Source organism: Gopherus evgoodei, chromosome 13 (assembly GCF_007399415.2).
Source record: "Gopherus evgoodei ecotype Sinaloan lineage chromosome 13, rGopEvg1_v1.p, whole genome shotgun sequence".
NCBI classification, from domain to species: domain Eukaryota; kingdom Metazoa; phylum Chordata; order Testudines; family Testudinidae; genus Gopherus; species Gopherus evgoodei.
Genome location: NC_044334.1, coordinates 1,076,196 through 1,096,827, shown reverse-complemented (window position 1 = coordinate 1,096,827; position 20,632 = coordinate 1,076,196). Strand labels below are relative to the sequence as shown.

The window sequence follows — 20,632 nt, the reverse complement described above, 5'->3', positions numbered from 1 at the left end:
AATACGTGCTGAACCCTGGAACTACAGAGGCATGCAGTGCCCTATCCCATGAGGTGCTGCATACCAGCATGTGGGGACCTAAACCTATGGACAAACAGGTTGCAATTGCCACCCTCAAATGCTACAGGTCCATAACAAACTAAGCAAGTGTGGGGAGACGGGCTACAAGGGTCATTGGCATGCAGAGGTGTGATGCCATGGGAAAAGGTATTGATGGCACTGTGCTATAAAACCTGGTAATGTCAAGTTATTGATGACACTGAACCCATAGGATTCACAAACAGTGCTGGGGCAATTGATGGGACCCATGTGCCTATTATTTGCCTCCCTCCTTCCATCAGGGCTCAGAATGAGGTATTTCTCCATGGTGCTTCAAGGACTGGTTGACCACTGTGGCAGGATTACAGACATACATGCTGTGTGGTCTGGAACAGCAGCTGATGCTAGGATCTTTGGGCACTCAACTGTATTTAAATTAATGAAGAAAGGGTCTGGGAGGGGAGAGTGGTCTCTGAGTGCACCACTGCAGGGGTACTGCGAGGAGAAGTTTTTCCCAGTAGCCTGAATTGTCCAGAGGCTGTAGAACAAGGCTGGGTGCTGGTTTGCAGTACTGCACTGCAGCAGGGCATTTTGACTTTACATTGCCTCCAGGAGTTGTGTCTGCAACGCCCAGTCTTTTTCATATTGTCTTTGGCCCTAGCAACTGCCATGCTGTCCTCAGCCCCCGCAACAATCACCCTAGAAAGCTCCTTCTCAGATTTCCCCTCAGATACTCCCTCCACCTCTCCGTATTTTTTTTTGAGGGGTGGGGGAGTTGGCACTCTGTAACAATGGCCATGAACATTTCATCCTGTTTTCCATTCTCTCTCCTTCAGGTGTCCCAGGTGCACGGCTGTGGAGAATGGCCATCTCCCTAAGGGACTGACTAGTGCAAGTGCCATAACTGGTGGGGTATTTTGAAAAATGACAAGTGGTTATTGTTCATATTGCAGCAAGGCTTTGATAGCATTTTTTAAACGTGCATTTCTGGCTTTATTTCCTGACAATCTTCCCAGTTTTGGGTGTGTAGTAAGATGAGGACCTGAAACAAACTCTTGTGTCAGAGGCCTAGTCTGAGGCCTAAAGCCTGAACCAAAGTACTTCCAGACACTGCTAAGCAAAAGCTGGGGTGTGAGCCAGAGCCAGGCCTCACTCACAGAAATTGGTGAGAAGAGGGTTGTTAGAAGCAGGTGCGTTCACACATAAGAGCTAATAAGATGAACTTGTGCCAACATGGCACCTGGACAGCCTGATACAAGGACACTCCATAGACATAACAAGGAACAGGCAGGTGTATCTTAAAGACAGGACAGTATGATGGATAGATCTGTATGTCTGAAACAACATGATCAAAGGGGAGACAGCAACCTAATGAGCCAAGGGGCTGTACCTCAATACATCAGGAGGGATGAGTAATCTGTCCTGTAACGGTATAAAAGTAGGTCCCAGAGTCTGCATCTTTGTCCAGCCTAGAGGGCAGTGGAGTGTCCCACCACTGACTGAGCTGTGTCCACTGCCAGGGGGCACATATTCATAGTATGTCCTGTAGAGTCTATAGGAATCTATTACTGTGCTTCGTTTGACAATAAACCTGGCTGGGTGCCTTTGTACCTTACTAGAGTCTGTGGTCATTGGGGATTCTCTCAGGGTTTGCTGTGTCAGCGATCTGCGCAGAGCCGGGGCAGCACACAGAGGGAACACGCATGCAGCCGACTGTTATCATCATCGAACAAGAGCAGAGCTACACACTGGTAGCAACTAACAACGGGTAGAACCTTGGAGATGATCAGTGATGCGTGTGCTGGGATTTCTGACCAGGTGGTACAGGCTGGGTGACACTGCTGTTGTGTGTTGGAGGCTGAGGGGGAAAAGGGTTGGGAATTAAGTTCCTAGTCTGGCATTTGCTTGGAGGTGCCTATATGGTGTCTGAGGGGCTAGCTGAGTAAATCTGGGGTGAGCTGGATGTAATCCTCTCTGCATCTCCTTTAGACTCACCTGGCTCTAGGTGCCATTACAGCAAGGCAGGCAACTAGGAGGCTGAGAATGACCTTACTCAGAAAGGTTCTAGGAGATCAATAGGCGATCTTCCTAGTGTTCAGCACCTTCAGCATGGCAGACACGGAGTGCACACATCTGAACAGACCAAACTAATTCATTTCACAGCAAAGTTAACTCACCGTGAAAGAGGACTCCGGAATTCACAATAAACGCAGAGTCAGAACTACAAGGAACAGCCTCATGCGCACACAAATGTTTTCAAAGCAGATTAATTTGAAAATCTGCAGATTAAACCCTACATACAGACAAGCCCATTTAGTCTTAGAACCTATAGAGCAAGGACTTGAGAAAAAAGGAGCAGACAGCTTGTAGGAGCAGCTCAGCAAATCCACCTTTTTAATCGGGTTCTGTGGAGAAAATGTAGTTAGTATAAGATGTATTTCATCCCATGTTCATTTCACCTTTAAGGAAAGAACTCCAGAAACGTTGCCTAGAGTTCTCTCTCAAGACTGCACATGAACCAGAAAATTAAAACCACATTAACTAAAATCTTAATAAAACCAGGGAAGTGAAAGGTGTGTTTTTTCTCACCACTTTGCATGTTTTCCCTGGACCTTCTGCGAGTACAAGACTGTACTTTTCATGGCAAGAAATAGGAGTCCATAGAGTCATGAAGAATATTAAAATTCATACCCTCAACAGGGTTTCAAAAAATAAAAATGAACAAGATTTTTAAGAGCTCAGCATTACAAACTATTTAAAGCATAATTACCAGATTTAACATAATGCAGTATTGTAAAGATAGTGAGATCTTCACAGGTAAGATTAAAAAATCCCTCTCCCTGTTGATCCCTGGATCTAAGCAATTCAATGAGAGATGATCACATATCCTTGCAGGTAAATTACATGTTTAATTTACTCAAGCGAGATTTTAAAAGAAATAAAGCAATCTCACTACAATGACTTGAAGAGGGTCTCAATACAATTTTTGTTTTTTCTATTCTACTTGAGCTGAGAGTCTTGCATTTTCGATGGGACTTTGGTTTACAGAAAATAGAGGTGATTACGAAAAATCTAGAGGGCCTTCTATGGGACATATTATATTGGTAGCTTAGTTATACGGATACTCAGATGCATTATGTGAGTTACTAACTACCTAATGAAGCATAAAGAGATCCTGGTAAGACATAGGCACAGTGGCTGGTTCCTCCTGTCACACTTGCTCACCAAAAAGTGAAATTCTGAGTTTTTAAGCTGCTAACTGGAAAAAATTGTGGAGTTGTCTCCAGCATTATCCAAAATCACTCTTGAAGCTACTCCCAAACGGAAAAAAAATTGGTTGCACTTTTTTGTTGTTGTTGCTGTGCTATAAGTATAAAGATGTAAAAAGTTGTTCCCCACTCCAATTATATATTTATGGGGGTTGCGTGGGTTTTTGCTTGTTTTCCACATTAGAAAATATCCAGTATTCACTCTCCCTTTTTTGCTGGAGAACTCTTTGGAAGACTAATAGGAATATAGTAGCATAAAAGTGTTTAAACCTGAACTGAGAGGAGAAGAGATTTTGATCATACATATAGAATTCTGGTCTGTCTTGCTTTTTCCTTCCACCAGTTTCACTCAAAATCCTGAGAAACACTTGGAGAAAAAGCTAGGTTTGTGAAAAATCAAATACGCCTGCTCCTCTGACTGAGAACACTTCAGTTCTCTGGCCCTCCAAGGAAGCCCTTGGAAAACAGAGAAGATAAGACTTGATATTACTTGATATTACTTAAATTTATATTTTTTTTCCTGTACAAGCCACCTTTATTGTGGATTTAGTAGTCTACGCCATGCTTGTCAATGTGCTCCAGCCAAAGAACTACTCCCTGGAACATCAGGAAAGATATTATAAAGATTAAAAACAACACTTTTCTAAGAGATAATCATCCAATTTAGTCCTAACCTGTGCTAAATTGTATGTCCAATATGACACAGGTCAGATATAAAAGAATCAAAGATCCTTAGAATTGCAATAGCACAAAATTTGGCTAAGGAACTCTAACAAGGATTTATATGCACTGACATCTTGCTGAATAATAAAACTATGTGAACAGAAGGAAACTTGATGTGTATGTTGTCAAGTATGGCAAGACTCACCAAGGATGAAATTCACCCTTGTCCAGAGAGCAGCACATGGCCTCAGCACCATCTAGTCCTGCCTCCACATGGAAGCAAGTTTCACCCTAAAAAAAACAAACGGGTATCGGGCAGGCAGAGGGAAATCCTAGCTCCAATGAAGTCAATGGCAAAACTACAACTGACTTCAACAGAGCAAAGATTTCACTCTCACAATATCTGAACTGCATCATTTCACAATTCCCAAGAATCTCAGGAAAGACTCTATTCAAATAATTTTAAAACACTGCATGAAATATACAATAGCCACCATTAACATCATATTTATTGTTATTTAGTTGCTCAGTAAAACATATACAGATATATACAATATGCATGAATACAGAAGACTGCACTTTACATATTTAAAAAAAGAAAGAAAAATAACACTCAATTTCATGAGCTATTGTCACAGTCTTCCAACCAAGCATTTAAGAAATGAATTTAACAAGAGAGAAAAAAGATTACAGGATTGCCTAACACACAGCAGAGTCAAGTTTTCATATTTTACATGTGCAATAACATTTTTCAGAAGAGTTTGCTATGCAGTACGGATTACCAGTGTTATGATTCTTTTTTCTTATCCATGAACCAAATTTAGTACAAAGAAATAACATCCTTTTGCTTAAGGCTGTTTTAAAGCTGTAATATTCTTGGGTAGTGAATAGTGATAAAGTTATAACTGCCGGAATTCACAGCCTGCAGTTTCATCAATCAAAATCTATGAACGGATGGACTCAAACCAACAATTTTAATAGAGAAATTCTAAGACAAAATTAGACTATTTCGTCCATTAGCCTTAAGCAATAAAGGAGAAACAATTCTATAAGAATGGATTAAGCTCTTATATCCCATCCACTGAACAGCTGTGAGTCTAGAAATGAAGAAAAGGGTACACTGCAGCTTTAAAAAAAAAAATCAAATTTACCAATTCTATTTCTTCTTAGTATTAGAGCAAACATGACTTGCTCTACAGCAGATAGACTTGTGGTCATATTACACAGCTCTTCATTAAGGAATTAATGAACATTTAGCCTTGGTGTTGTGCCAGAAAGCCTTCAAACTGATTTCCTGGATGGAAAGGTAACTAGCCTTAGAACAACCACCTCTAAATACAGGTTTCAGAGTAGTTCGCTAAATGAAGTAGATGACAAAATTTTCATTTTTATTTCCCTTCCACCCACCATACCATATTAATCCTGAAATCATTCCACATTTGCTGAAATTCACCTTAATTAAATGAAAATGAATCTAAACTCATGTCACTGGAGAGTGAACAGCTTAACTATAGTAACAGAGAAATATTAACCCCATGAGAACATGACCTGGGGAAAACTCCCAAAGAGCATTTAATAAATAAGGCCTATTCATTCTTTTTTGACAAAGATGATTCATTACTCCCCATAACTTAAAACAAACAAAAAAAAAGATATTTTGCTCAATATGCTACTATACTTAAACTCGAAGTGTAAGTATGAGATTTCTTTTAACATATCAAAAAAGTCAGCAAACACTGTGCAGGGAGAAATTTACCTTCAAGGGGTCGGAACTAAAAGATTTAATTTCTAAAATGCTGCTTAGACTACTGCCTAGACTACGTGCCTGTGTACAGCAACTGAAAATGCCAGGCAGACCAAAGTGGACACTGCAGTATGAAGCCATATTATTTCAGGCAGCTGTTTGCAACACGAAATGAAACTTGTACACATGATAAATGCATATTTACCATAAAACTACTGTTTTTACCCCCATGAAGTCTTTCAAAATATGCAGATGCACTTTAAACTTTTTTTTTGTCTTTATGCAGCCACTTTTGCAGCATTTGCAATTCACTGAATTTCATTACTTATTGGATTAGATTGTCCTCAAAGGCAGGAATTTTAAAATTATACTGAAGAAGCAGATAGGCCAATGGGTACTACACTGGACTAGGAGTTAGGAGAACAGTGTTACAGTCCCAGCTCTGGGACTCATCTCAAGTCACTCTCCACCCTGTAGCTTTCCTGCCCTATAAAATAGAGATCTAGTGATACCTAGCTCTCACACAGCATTTTTCATCTTTAGCTCTCAAAGCATTTTAAAAATGAAGACAAGTATTATTCCAGAAACTATTTTTTTTTATAATCTACTGCTTTGCTGATATTTCGTATATGTTTAAAAAAATCAGCGCACTTGTCATCAAATCAATGGAGAAGCTGGACAGGAAACTTATTACAGGTGACAAAAACTTAGTAACAAACACTGACCTGGTCAATAAATGCATACACCTTATTCCACCAGAATTTTGCAAATAGGCACCCTGAAATCCCACTGCAATGTGCTGGTATCACCTCAATAATTACTATTAGGCAGCTGGCATTCTGTCCCTCAGTTAAGGTGAGAATAAGCCATTTACAAGCCAGGGAGACATGGTGGATGGAACAAAGCTACCAAAAAGGTTAAGCAGATCTGTAGTATTGTCCAAACAGTTGTGATAAATAAACAGGCAGTTCCGCAGACCGAACCAAATTTCCTCCCCCTCCTACTTTTTTTTAAAACTTGGCTTAAATTCCATTAAAGCTAATGAGAGAAACACGTGCCTCAAGGAAAGCACATGCATAAGTGCTTTGATGACTAGAGATGGAATTACTTATATTTAAAATTAAGTACTCTGTGGAACTGGGACTTAAACTGTGCTTTCTTGGGTTGGGGCGTGTTCTCCAAAGTGAAGCTGGGTAACAATTGTTACATCGGGATATATATTACCTCATACAATGTTATTTAGAGTAGGTGAAGGGTAGAAGATTTGAGCCTTTCATCTGGATCCAGCCAAGTGTCGTGAATACAAGCTAACTCCATATTCACCAAATTATAGCAGGGGCAAACGCCGTATTTCCAGTAACCGTTCCAGCGTCAATAAAATCTTTCTAAAAAAAGATTAAAAGTTTCTCAAAATCAGGGATGTTTTCTAAATTCTGAAACAAAGAACAACTAAAACTCAAGGACCCTTATTATAATTTCCTAGTTTAAAAAAAAATTCACCCAAGTCAACTCAGTAAGCAGTTACACAACTGGAAAATAAATCCACGTAAGGCCAATGAGAGCTTGTTCCAAATAAGAGAGCTAGGAGAACGTGACAAGTTAAATACCATCTGTAACATCATTTAATATGTTGAGAGTTTTGAAACAGCATGATTGAAAGATTTCAGTACCACAATATAGCATGAGTTTTTAAGCACAATTCCCTCCCCAGTGGTATCAATACAGAACTCTGCTTAAAAACCAATGGCCCAATGCGACCATCCAAGATAAATTCAAGACAGACCTCTGAACACCAACTCTCAAAAAGGGGCACACTGTGAATCCATGAAGCAAGTGATAAATAACCATGGTGTTTCAGTCCTTTATTTCACAGCTATGATCTAATCCTCCAGCGGTCTTAGTAACCACAAAGGAGTGGAGGAGACTGAGTGCTGGAAACAGGGGTGCTGCCACACCCACTGGCTTGAAATAGTAACAACCACCCAAATACATGGTTTCCACCTTCAGCACCCCCACTATAAAAACTGTTCCAGCATCACTGGACTGAACACATCTGAAGAACGGTGGGAGCGTTTAGTCCTACTGTAAGCAGAGGCTACGCAGATTATAGATAACGTTACGTAAAACCACACCAGTGTCCGATCATCTTTTAATTTTTGTTTTTAGCTCATTTGTTTCCAGCTTTCTGTCCTGATGAGTATTATCTGTGAAGGGCAGGAAAGAATGGTTTCCTTTTATTGTATGTATCTAATAATACTGTCCTTAAAACACGACAAACGTCAAAAAGAAACTGTCTTTACCAGCAGGAATTATGGGATCTACTTTAGGCTCCACCAGCACCCTGGGCAGTTTAGAGAATGCTAATCTCTGACATACAGGTGCACAAATGTGAGGACTGGCTAGAATGAAAAGGATACCCACCAGTACGTACTGATATGTACCAAATTTCCCAGCTTCATGCTTGGTTCCACTCCTGAAAATGCCTTATCTCACATATTCAACATTCGCAGTGACATACATTAAAGGGTAGCACTTGGAGTAATGGCACCAAAGCCCTGCTGTGGAAAAAGGGGACAAGCAGCTACACTAAAAACTTTACCAGCAATCTGAGGCACCTTCTTCTTTAGCCAAAAAATGACGCCTTTGCTTCAGTGCTGACTTGTGACTAACTTTGGTCATTTAAGGCTACATCTACACTAGAGAGCTTACAGTGGCACAGCTGTATCGATGCAGCTGCACTGGGGTTGCCACCCACCCAGGTTTTACCCACGCAGTGCGGCTTTTGGCTTCTGTGTCCGGTTGCTAGGTGCCTGGTTTTCAACCGGAAAGTCTGGTTGAAAAAGGGACCTGGCAGCGTCTGGTCAGATGTACTGACCAGACACCAACAATCCAGTTACCGCAGGGCAAGGGGAGGTGCCGAGTCATTAACTCCTGCCAGCCCCCGCTCAGCTGAGGCCGTTCCTACCTGCAGACAAGCTCCTTGTCAGGCTGCAGCAGCTCCTGTCCCAGCCCGGGAGCAGAGGGAGCCTAGCTGGTGGGTGGGGTGGGGTGCGGTGAGAGGTGGAGATGATCCAGTGAGCAACAGGGGGAGGTATCTTGGAGGGGGGGAAGGGGGGAGAAGAGGCAAAGAAGGGGGCTGGGCCTCGAGGGAAATAAGAAGTGTGGCAACCATTATCTGTGCCACTGTAAGATCTCCCACATAGCTACTCTGTGCCGATGGTAGAGAGTTCTCCCGTCAACATAACTAAACCACCCCCAACAAGCAGCAGTAACTGTGTCCGCAGGGGAAGCTCTCCCACTGACATTGCACTGTGCACACTGTCACTTATGCTGGCGAAACTTATGTCGTCCAGGGGGTGTTTTTTTCACACCTCTGAGCGACGTAAGTTTTGCTAACATAAGTGGTAGTGTTGACAAGGCCTAAGTAACGGCTGGATGGCGGATTTAAATTTAGCCTAGCACAGGGGAGTTCCTCATGTCAAGGAATCAGAGCTTTTTTACATTCACGTAACCAGGAAGTTGTTTCACAGGAAGAGTACAGTACAAACGGTGTTTGGTATGTGATTTTCCTTAAAAGGAGCCCCTGCTTCAACCGTTATAGAGATAATGTGGTATTTAAACTTCCCTTCTTCTGGGAGCAAAATTAAAGATGTGGGGACTTTAGATACACACTGTGTCCTGGAGGTGATCTGCACTCCCCAAGCCTCCCTAGTAAGAGAAAGAAGGGTGTAAGGAATCCCACTCAAACCTTGGCCCTTGGTGGAGAAGGGATTAAAATGCTTTAACTAGCAGTTTCAATTTTTTTTAAAACACGTTTGGTCAACCAGGCTTCACTGCTCCAGGCCCTATTGTTCAGAATAACACTCTATATGTGGGCTTCAAGTCAGCAAATAAACTGAATAGTTGTTTCCACTTAACAGCAGATATGAAGGCTGAATGTATTCTTGATAATAAAAAATAAATTATCTCAGGAGAGACAAAAATCACAGACTGAATACTTAATAGAGCATTAATTGTTTGGTTTGGTTTGGTTGTGACTGACGAAAGCTTGGTGTCAATATATAATATGATGACAATTTCACTTCAACCGGCATTTATTCCTGAACTGCCATTCTTCAGGATTTCCATTTTAATAAGCACTGAACAAAGCGGAGGAGGGGGTGGGGCAAAAAAAAAAAAGAAGAAAAAACAAAAAGAAGGAGAAGTGTCTGTCTTATTATGACACACTACTTGGACATACGTTGAGATGAAAGGAAAAGGCCTCATCTATAAACGTATGCCAAGATCACGGAATAATGGGGGAAATGATCTAACAGGAAAATCTTAAACAAAAGTGTGCTAACTGCAGAAGGGTTAACACTGGTAACATACTGTGGCAGAAGATTAAAAAAATTGAGGTTTACTTTAAATTAACCCTTTCCAGTCCATATGCCACTAAGCAGGTACCAACCTAGAAAAATAGTCCACGTAGAAGTAGCGGCCCTTTAAAATTGAGAGAAAAAAATAATTTCCTTTTGTTCAAGTCAGGGCAGCCACAAAAGTCCCAAATCTGTTGGAGATGTCTGAGTGCAGGGATCTCCATGTCGGCACCGCAGTCCGGCCCTTCGACTCGCCCATGTCATCCGTGCAGTGGACCGAGAGGCATTGCAAATGGCTGCCAGTCTGCGCCGCAGCTGAGGTCTTGTTCTGGGGAAGGTCGTGGGCTGGAAAGGGTTAATAGAGAGATTATTATAAAGGTCTGTGCAACATAACCACTTACAAATTTAAAACAGCAGCAAAGAAAAAGGAACACAGTTCACTGAATACTTCTGTGATCAATCAAATACAGGAGACAGAGAGAACTGGAATCAAAACAATCCAGCTGCAGCACTGACCATGAAGGGAGGGGACATGCCTGGCCTACAGAAGATGAAACTCTTGCTTCTCTCAGTAACTCAACACAAGTTTTATTATTCAGTAGTGCTCTGTTTGTAGGGGTTTACAGCAGGGGTGCCAGAACAGAGGGGAACAGAGGGCTATGCCCTCCTACTTCTTAACAGCCGTAAAGGCGAGCAACAGGGTGAGGGACAGAGAGGAGCGAGTGGGTGGAGCTGTCTTGGGGGTGAAGTGGCGGCATGGGGGGGAAGCCTCGGGGGAAGGGGCAGCTGGGGGTAGGGCCATGGCTTAGGCGCTAGTGCCCCCCCCCCCACTTTTAGGGACCTTCTGCCACTCCTGACTTACAGCAGGACTCTACATATATGAAGGTACACATTGCTAGTCCCGTTTACTATCAGCAACTGTGGCCAGTTAGGAAGGCGCTAGAAACCCCATCATCGATACTGACATAGTAAGCTGCCCTTAAAGGAAGTTTCTTCCTAACCTTCATCATTAGATTTATATCCTTCAGTCATGAGAGTTTACAGCCCTTGTATTTTTTTCCTGTCTGACGTAACTGTATGTAATGTAATGTATTAACAGGAGCATCCTATGCAAGACACAGGAGGTAACTGTTCTGTTCTGCATAAGACTAGTGAGGCCTCACCTGGAGTACTCTGTCCAGTTTTAGGCACCATATTTTAAGAAAGCAGTCAAGAAACTGGAAAGAGTCCCAAGGAGAGCTACAAAAATGATCAAAGATTTAGAAAACCTGACCTTTGAGGAATGGTTGAAAGAACAGGCATGTTTAGACTAGAGAAAAGAAGAATGAAGGCGGACGTAATAGTCTTCAAAGTCCTTAACGACTCTTATAATGAGGATGGTGGTCAGCTGTCCTCTATATGAACACAAGGTAGGGCAAGAAGTAATCATCTCAGTTTGGAGCAATGGAGATCTTGGTTAGATATCAGTAAAAATTTTCAAAACTGTAAGTACAGTTAAGCACTGGAACAGGCAACCAAGGGAGGTTGTGCGATCTCCAGCAGTGGAGGTATTTAAGAACAGGCTAGACAGACACCTTCAGAGATTGGCTAAGTATACTTGGTCTTGCCTCAGTGTGGGGTAAATGGACTAGATGACCACTTGAGGTCCCCCCAGATCTCTATTTCTATGATTGTAAAGGTTTTTGTTATTTATGTATTAAATGACTTTATCAAGTCCAAACAAATCACAGGATTTAATATCTTGTGGCAGTGAGTTCCACAAGTTAATTGTACATTGTGCAAAGAAAGTATTTCCTCTTGTTGGTTTTAAATGTGTTGATTTTCAAGTTGATTGAATAATGTTTTGCTCTTGTATAATAACTGGTGATTAGGAATGCCCGATGCATCTCCTCTGCACCATGCATTATTTTAAATACCTCTATCTCAGCAGAGGTATTTGAAATAATGATAAAGACCTAAAAACAGTCTTTTCAACATATTTCATTATACCACAATCCTTGAATCTTGTTTACCACCTGTCCGTGGGTCCCTTCTCCTGTTACTGCTTTCCTTTTAAGATAGGATGACCAAAAATGAACACACACATTTCAGGTGATGGCATCCTACAGATTTGTTAATAAATGGGCTCGCATAGAATAGAATGGGATTATAATGTTTTCTATCACATGCTTTATTCACCGTAACAATCTGTTCCCTTTTTAATCACCAATACACAAGAAAGAGGATTTTAAAGAGCTGTCCACAGTGCTGCCCACATCTTTTCCCTGAGATCTTAATGCTAGTTTAGTACCCAGTAATATGATAGTACAAATTATTCCTTCCAACGCATGTTACCTTGCATTTGTCATGAGTGAATTTCATCTGTTCTTGTGCTACCAATTTGCCTAGCTCTGGTCTTCGACCTTCTCTAGTGTTGGCTATTCTAAATAATTTTATGGTCTCTTCAAATTTTGGCACCTCATTCCTCACCTCTCCCGCTTTGTAGACCATCGATAACTATATTAAAAATAGATATTTGTAGTCCCCCAAACCTTTTATCATCCTGAAAATTGATTGATTATTTCTATCTTTGTTTCTTAGTCAATTCACAACAGACTCTTATATTTGACCCTGTGACCATTTAGTTTCCTTAGTAGCCATATGCCCAGGACTCTGTCAAACACTTTTTCAAAATCTAAATGAACTAGAGACTCTCATACTTTACTGCTTCTGTAGACCAAACTCATGGCCCATACCAACAGCTCCTGGTTGGTAGGTTGGCTGGCCAGCTAGGAGGCAGGATCAGCCAACCTACATAATTTCAAGTAAAATTTTGTTGAAATCAGCATATACCCACAGAACATGTCAATTTTGATGAATTGGCATTTTCTGACAAAACATCCCACAGGAAAGTTTCCAACTAGCTCAACCCCTAACCTTGTGTCACATCTTCCCATCCCCAAAAGGCTGTAGCCCCCACTCCCTCTAATCCTGTGGTTTTCAAACTTTTTTTCTGGCAATCCAGTTGAAGAAAATTGTTGATGCCTGTGACCTAATGGAGCTGGGGATGAGGGCGTTGAGTGTGGGAAGGGCTCAGGGCTGGAGCAGAGGGTTGGGGTGCAGGGGTGAGGGCTGCGGGGTGGAGCCAGGAATGAGGGGTTCAGGGTGTGGGAGGAGGCTCAGGGATTGGGCACTGGGTTGGGATGCAGGAGCAGGTCAGGGCTCCGAGTGCAGGCTCTGGGATGAGGGGTCTGAGGTGCAGGAAGGGGCTCCAGTATGGGGGGGCTCAGGACTAGGGCAGGGGATTGGGGTGCAGGGCTACCACAGGCAGCTCCTGGTCAGTGGCACAGCAGGGATGCTAAGGTAGGCTTCCTGCCTGTCCTGGCACCACGGACCACACTGCGCCTCGGAAGCAGCCAGCAGCAGGTCCGGCTCCTAGACGGAAGCATGCAAGCAGCTCTGTGTGGCTTTTGCCCACAGGCACCATCCCCCACCCTTCACCCCACCCCTCATCCCCTCCAGAGCCAGTGCTTGGGATGGGGACAGCACACAGAGCCCTGTGCCCTCCCCCTAGGAGCCAGACCTGCTGCTGGCCACTTCCGGGGCGCAGCATGGTGTCAGAACAGGTAGGGACTAGCCTGGCAGTACCGCCGATGGGAATTTTAATGGCCTGGGGTCAGCAGTGCTGACCAGAGCCATCACGACCCAGTGCCCTACATTCCAAAACCCAGTACTGAGTCGCGACCTGCAGTTTGAAAAACACTGCCCTATTCTCCCTCTTCTCAGCACCCAGCTCCACAGTGTGATTGGTTGATAGGCGTCTGAGGTCACAACTACACCTGCTTTCAGTGGAATCAGGCTTTCTGATTATCACCAAAGATTCTTTCCACTGATGCCAGGAGCACTCCCTGAAGTTCTGGAACAGACTGCATATGGCCTCCAAAAATTACCACCTTACAAACAAGGCAATACCAAGGTTGCGTTAGGTCTCATTTCGTTCAGCCAATTACGTAACTGAAAATGCTTTATTGTGTTGAATACTAACAGATTAGAGAGGTACAATTTTCCTTTAGAAAAGCCGTGCTGGTTTCCTCTCCTCCTTCCCCCCCAATATTACATTCATTTAGGAGTCTTAGAACTCTAATTATTATTTAAAACTATTTGCCTCATAGAGAAGTTCAGATTGCTAGCTGTAAAACCCAGGACAATGCACAATATGAGTTACATTTTAATTTAGAAAAGCCACTGCAGTTAGAACATATGTGGACTCTGTAGTAAGACAGCCAAAGATTCTGTTTTCTGGAGGAAATCACAGCTAATCCTGCAATCCATCATCTTTCAGTTTTTACATTTTTATTCCCATCCCAAGATACAAGTGCCCTTTAACTCTCCACTGAAGCCTGTTACGAGGCAGCTCCCCCAAAGGACCAGATGAGGGCTGGCTTGCAGTTACACAAGGTGCTTAACAGCCAAATTGCACTGCCTCCCATCCCTTATTTGCAGAGCCCTGCCATCAGAGAAACAAAGCACTAACCCTGAGGTTTCAACTACTAGAGCTGGGCTGACCCAACAGAGTTTATATGTGGCCTCGGCGTGCAGAAACAGAAAGGAGTGGCTTATTCATTTGATTTTATCTGGAGACAGCCCAGCACACTGATTAAATAACAAGCTTCCTAAAATTCAGCTGACAGTCATTGAAAAGAAAATGAATTACATATTCACACCTGGGTCAAAATTCAATTGCCAGACATGGGGAGTGGGAAGAGGGCAGATTAATTTCATTCCATTTCACCTTCCATTACAGGCATACCAGCTCCTGAACAGGAGGTGACTTCTGGCATCACTCCAGCTTTAAATTTACTTGAGACCTGAGAGAGGAAGAATGAACTAGTTGGCTTGGAAGGTCCTTTCCAGCCCCTGCAAGGATGCCTTGCAGAGTTCAAGCTCAAAAACCCACCCTGTACTTTACATTACAAATGCAGGCTAAAAACCAAATCTAGGCTGGCAGTCTTCATTTTCTCTCACATTTGACAACTTCACCCAGCATTTACACACACACACACACACACACACACACACACACACACACACACACAGCAGCAGCAGCATGAGTAACACACGTGAACAGCATGCCAGCAGAGACTGCTGGACCTTCACAACAACATGGAATTTCACTGCTTCTATGACCCCATTACATTAGTTACAAGAATTCTCTTTGGGTTATTAGTCGTAACCACAACACACCCACTTGCTACCCAAATGCCAGCCAATGCTCAGGGTCACCACAGAGCTTGAATCAAATGACCATTCTCCAAAACAAAACATAACTATCAACAGCAGATAGGAAAGCCTCTTCCTTTAGGAAGCAGGGATCTGTATAAACCTTTACATATAACTCAGAGCAAAGTCCCATTTGAAATCCCACACTATCCCCTTTGCATGAGTAATGATGAGAAGGTCAGAAAACTGGTGTGAATGTTGAACTCTATTAAGGCTTTCCCCCACTATCTCTCACTTGTATTCCATACGCTTAACTAGTATTAGCTTATTACATGTCATGGAGCAAGTTAAAGTTCCCTCATTTAACCTGCTCCTAAATCAACCATATATGAAGAGGATCTGAATTGTTACAAAATCATGAGGATATCAATTTTACATTAATCATAAAAAAAAATCCCAACACAATCTGACAGTACCCGATTTAAAACTGAAAATGCTTTTAATGCTGGATTATTCTCACTCTTACAGGATCACTACACAACATGGAGAAATAGGTCAGAATTGGGGACAGTGACACTCTATGTAGCCTTTATACAAGAAAATAATGTGAGCTTTGTTTTGGATCAGTGACTTAGATACCTCCTTAGCGAGGTGCTCTCTCAGTATGATAATTTGTAAAGGCAACACAAAACAATATTACAGGGCTGCCTGCCTAGCATATTGGTGTTTTCAATTTGAATTTCTAAGCTAGAATGAGACATCCTCACTCTCTGCTGTGATAATAAACAAAAAGTATAATTAGGTCAAAGATGCTGAGGTTTTCTAAACACTGATGCCGGTCAGAGTGCCTTGTAATTTACAGAGCTGTAAAAATTATTTATTCACTGAACACCCAGAGTTGTGCTAGTCCTCCCCTCCCCATCATAAGAGACATGGACTGAAACAGGCATCAAGCTGGAGGAGTGAAGGCGCAGGAAAAGAGACAGTGAGCAAGGCAATAATCCAGGCAATGTGGGTATTCAACAAGATGTGCACAAAGCATGATTGATTTTTCCTTTTAAAAAATGCTTGGTTGATTTATTTCCTGTAGGTATCCCGGTAAAGACAAGTCTTATGAGGATCTGAATGAAGGATGGATGGCCACAAGGAAGGAAAAGCATGGGGAAATAGCAGGAACTGCTGAGAGCAGGAGATAAACAGAGAATAAAGGGCACTCAAAGATAGACTCTGTTTTTAGCAGTGGTCATCAGCGGGTGTTTTATGTCGCCTCCTGTCACTGATGTACCCCTGCTTCTCCTCTCCTGATAGAAACTTATTTATAACGAAATCACCCGAGAGCCAATTTGGTTAAAAGAAGAGACAAAGCATACCTCCTTTCAAGGTCAGGAAGAGCTGAGTGACGGTTTTTCCCCAGTTGGTGATTCTCCGACCCTCTCCCAAAAATATAGCTTCCCTGAACAGTTACAACAGGACGAGTTACCTCACTCTGGACACCCAACCCCTGCCACGTGCACAACAGTCACTCATCTGCTGTGGAGTTGGCCCACCTCAGGCATCCTGCAGCATGGGCCATGCCAAAGCCACACTCTGTCCAGGCCAAAGAATAGCAAACAGCAGCTTCAGGATTTATTATTAACTACATCAATTGCAAAGCCTATCAGGTGGAATCCAGAATACTAAGACGTTGGCACTCCAAGAAAACTACAAGGCAAGGACTCAGGTTTCTTTTAGGAACATTAAAAAATGATTTTTTTTTATTTAATGATTTGCCCAAATTATAAACACTTTTGCAATGTTGGGTTAAAATAAAAAACCTTCTTGAGGCAACAGAGGAATAAAAAAGGATCAAATAGAAAAATCTATTTTTTTCAACTATGTCTAGTTCATGCCTATTACATAATACACAGGACCTGAATTTTTTTTTCTATTTAGGTCTCCCTTTAAGTGCAGGACACACTGGTCTCAGTACAGGAAAAGCCAGTGCTTTGTGATCGGTTTGACAGCAGAATTCTTCCTCTGCTGGAGGGGAAAAAAAGAGGAAGTGTATCTCTGTTGGCAAAGGGATAGCTATGGAGGTTCACTTATGTTTGTTTAAATCAATACAGACTTTTTCATTCTCAGTGTGTCAAAGTCAGCCCCTGACAAAGCAATAAGGACAAAATTCTGCTCCCCTCCTCACATAAGCAGTCCCAGGGAAGTTACACCAGAGACGAATGTAAGTCATTGACTGAAGTGCGGCTACTCAAGTAAGTAAAGCCCTAAACTGGTGAAGTATCATTTATAGGCATCATCTAGATGGGTAGTAAACGGAGTTAGCTGGCACTGGCTGCTCTTTCGTTAGACACTGAATATGATATAGATCTAATACCAGCAGGGTGACCAGACAGCAAGTATGAAAAATCGGGATGGGGGTGAGGGGTAACAGGCGCCTGTACAAGACAAAGTCCCATATATTGGGACTGTCCCTATAAAATCAGGACACCTGGTCACCTTAAATACCAGGTGTGGCAGAGAAGACGGCGAGTGCTGCAGATGGGCCTCAGGGGACAAGAGTCAATTCAATAGCAATTTATGGGGTGAAAGTTCACATACGGGGTCTTCTGTGTGTTTGGGGCTTTTTAAATATAGATTTTTCCTTGATAAAAACAGCAATATTTTAAAAATCAGCAAGCAAATATTTTCCTGTGGGAATCCTGCTCTGTGTTGAAAATGGAAGGGCGTCTGTTCCACTTGATGCGTAACATCGCAAACTCTACTACGACACTTGTCCCAAAACAACAATGCAGCCTCAGCAAATCTGTGTCACTAGGCCTGCCCCAGCATTTCATTGCCTCACTTAAAACTAACCACGCCACATCACACCACCTGCTTTATGCAATGCACGCTCAATCCTGAGGGGGGGTGTTAGCAGAGACTGATGGGACTCAGCAGGTTAAAATTAATCAGATAAAGCAATATGCTGTCATCAGCCTTTCACTGCCTCAGAGTGGCCAATTTCAGGATAAACGATGGTCAATTACAGTGTGCACCTAACTTTCTGTAAGCAAAGAATTTTAAAGATGCTTTTCACACAGGAGTTATATTTAAAAAATAAACTAATCCTATGAAAACGACTGCAAGAAAGCTGTAAAAGTTCTTCATAAAAGCAATGGGATTGTTACCCTGGCATCAACAGAGCTGTGTTGCCTGTTGGATCCCTGGCAACTGTGTTGGGAGACTCCCTGCTCAACAGTGACATTTATTGTATGTTAGAACCTGGGATGGGTGCGAAGGAAAAAAAACTGATTTGTAGGACATGCCACTTGAAAATGATCATCTCTTGTTGGTCGATGTTCAACTACAGAAAAAAACTGAAATGTTTAAGATACATTATGTGTGCAGAGTAAGGTGCCATACCTCAACCAAATGAAGCAATTAGTGTCCAAAAAGGAGTCTGGATATGTACTGCATCAGCATGACATCAGAGCAAAACAAAAGAAAAGCAAGATGAGGTCAAGTCGATAGCATACCAACTTCCTTTCTAGAAATGTCCCGCTCTCTTCCATCCAGATCCTCAGTGGGCACTCAGCCCGTACCTAAGAGCTACCTGCTTCGCGACCACCTGCTGAGTTCCCAGCCTGCATTTACCCTTTCAAAGGAGCACTTCCAAGCATATTCTCCAGGTCTCTAGCCCTTTACGTCTGGGGGAGACACAACTGCAGGGCTCAGGTGATCATTTTGCCTCTGGCTGCAGCTAGGGTCCTCCAGCTCTCTCACCTGAAGGGGGAATGGGGAAAAGCTCTGATAATTCTAAACCTACCATGCAGAGTTATTGCAAATGCCAAGTTTAACATTGGGAAAATGTTCAGAGGATAGTAAGGAGGAACACACATGTCCCATCAAACCCATTATCCTGCATATAACAGCATCCAGCATCTGGTGCTTCAGAGGAAGATGAAAAAAATTACACATACACACGCACGCACGCACGCAGGCCAATACTACCACATTGTACACGATGGAGAAAATTCCTGCACCAAACACTAAATGCCCTGGAAGTTAACATGGACAATTATTATCCTCAACTTGCACACAGATCTTTCCAAAAGCCAGACACAACATCTGAAGACCGGGGTAAACACTACAAAAAAATTATTTGCAATCATTTAAATGAATGAAGCCTGACTACGTTCACAAGCACATGTGCTTGTTTTCAACAAATATTCTGGTTAACTTGTTTATTGACAGAGATATTTGTCCAAACTGCAAATTTTAAGCAAGTATTTCAGAACATTCACTGAAGACTTTTTTTTATGAAGTGATGAATATTCACACACATTCTAAGGGCTTGTCTACACTGTCTGAAAGAGGACTATGTTAATATAAACTAGGTACCTTAACATTTGTACCAGCAGTGTCTACACAGAGCAGTCAGAGTGCAACTGCCACAGGAATGGGATACTGTGGGTTCCGCAGGACCTGCTGCCATAACAACAGGAGCAGGTAAAAAACACACTTTGTTCTGGCGGGATTGGGGGGAAGAAGCGGAGGGAGGGGAGACAGACTATGGTAATTTGTGGAAAACACTTCAAAACTTAATACTTAAATTTAAGTGAGGGATAGAAAAAGATTTGATGTCTATTATAACAGGAGGTATTTTAAGCAAAATCTGTTTTATTCTTTTAGTGGTAAAAATTATGTCTGAATTTCTTTTTTATATATAATATATTAACTGACTTTGTTTTTTAGTAGCATAAGGGAATCAGTCTCTCGTGAAATCTAAGGTTTTTGCAGGTGGAAATGGGATAAAAATGCAAGAAACAATGCGGGTGTAGGTATTTCAGGGCAGGAGCAGGATTAAAAAATAGTCCCACTGCCCAGGCAGGGCTCTGCCCTACAGTCCGCACTGTGGCACAGCGTAGGCATAGCCTCAAAATCATGCTCAATCAATGAAGGAACAGAAATATCACATTTTTCTTCCTATCTTTTCCCATGTTTGCATTCTTCAACTAACAAAATGGCATTTTCAGGACTGACAACCAAATGAAGGCAGAGAAGGATGTATACACATAGCATCAGTAAGCAAAGGGATGAGAGAGAGTACATATTTTAATAATAAAATTTATCAAAAAGACTACACACCAAGCTTCAGCCCAGACACTCTTTATGGCCAAGTTGTAAACCCTGATCTTTTGAGGCTTTATAACAGCATACTTCATGCAGCCCTTTTCATACCTCAGATACACCCATTCGCCAGGATCCTACACATTTAGGAAGTTGCTCTTTTGCTTCTCCTGGGCCGTCTAGCATTGCGTCCAGACTAAAAGAGGAGCTGTATTTTGTAACTGTGTGTTAGCTAACACAAGGTAAAATCCTAGTGT

At 42.2% G+C, this 20,632-nt stretch overlaps 1 protein-coding gene across 1 annotated transcript in view; it reads right to left on the bottom strand.

The window, feature by feature from the left end:
- Positions 1 to 5,567: 5,567 nt before the first annotated feature.
- The window catches only part of MN1 (MN1 proto-oncogene, transcriptional regulator), a 47,840-nt gene continuing 32,775 nt past the window's right edge, over positions 5,568 to 20,632 (bottom strand). Inside the window, exon 2 of the mRNA XM_030583168.1 lies at positions 5,568 to 10,418. Within this exon, the coding sequence (XP_030439028.1) occupies positions 10,234 to 10,418 (185 nt within the window). The 3' untranslated portion in view covers positions 5,568 to 10,233. The remainder of the gene's footprint in view (positions 10,419 to 20,632) is intronic.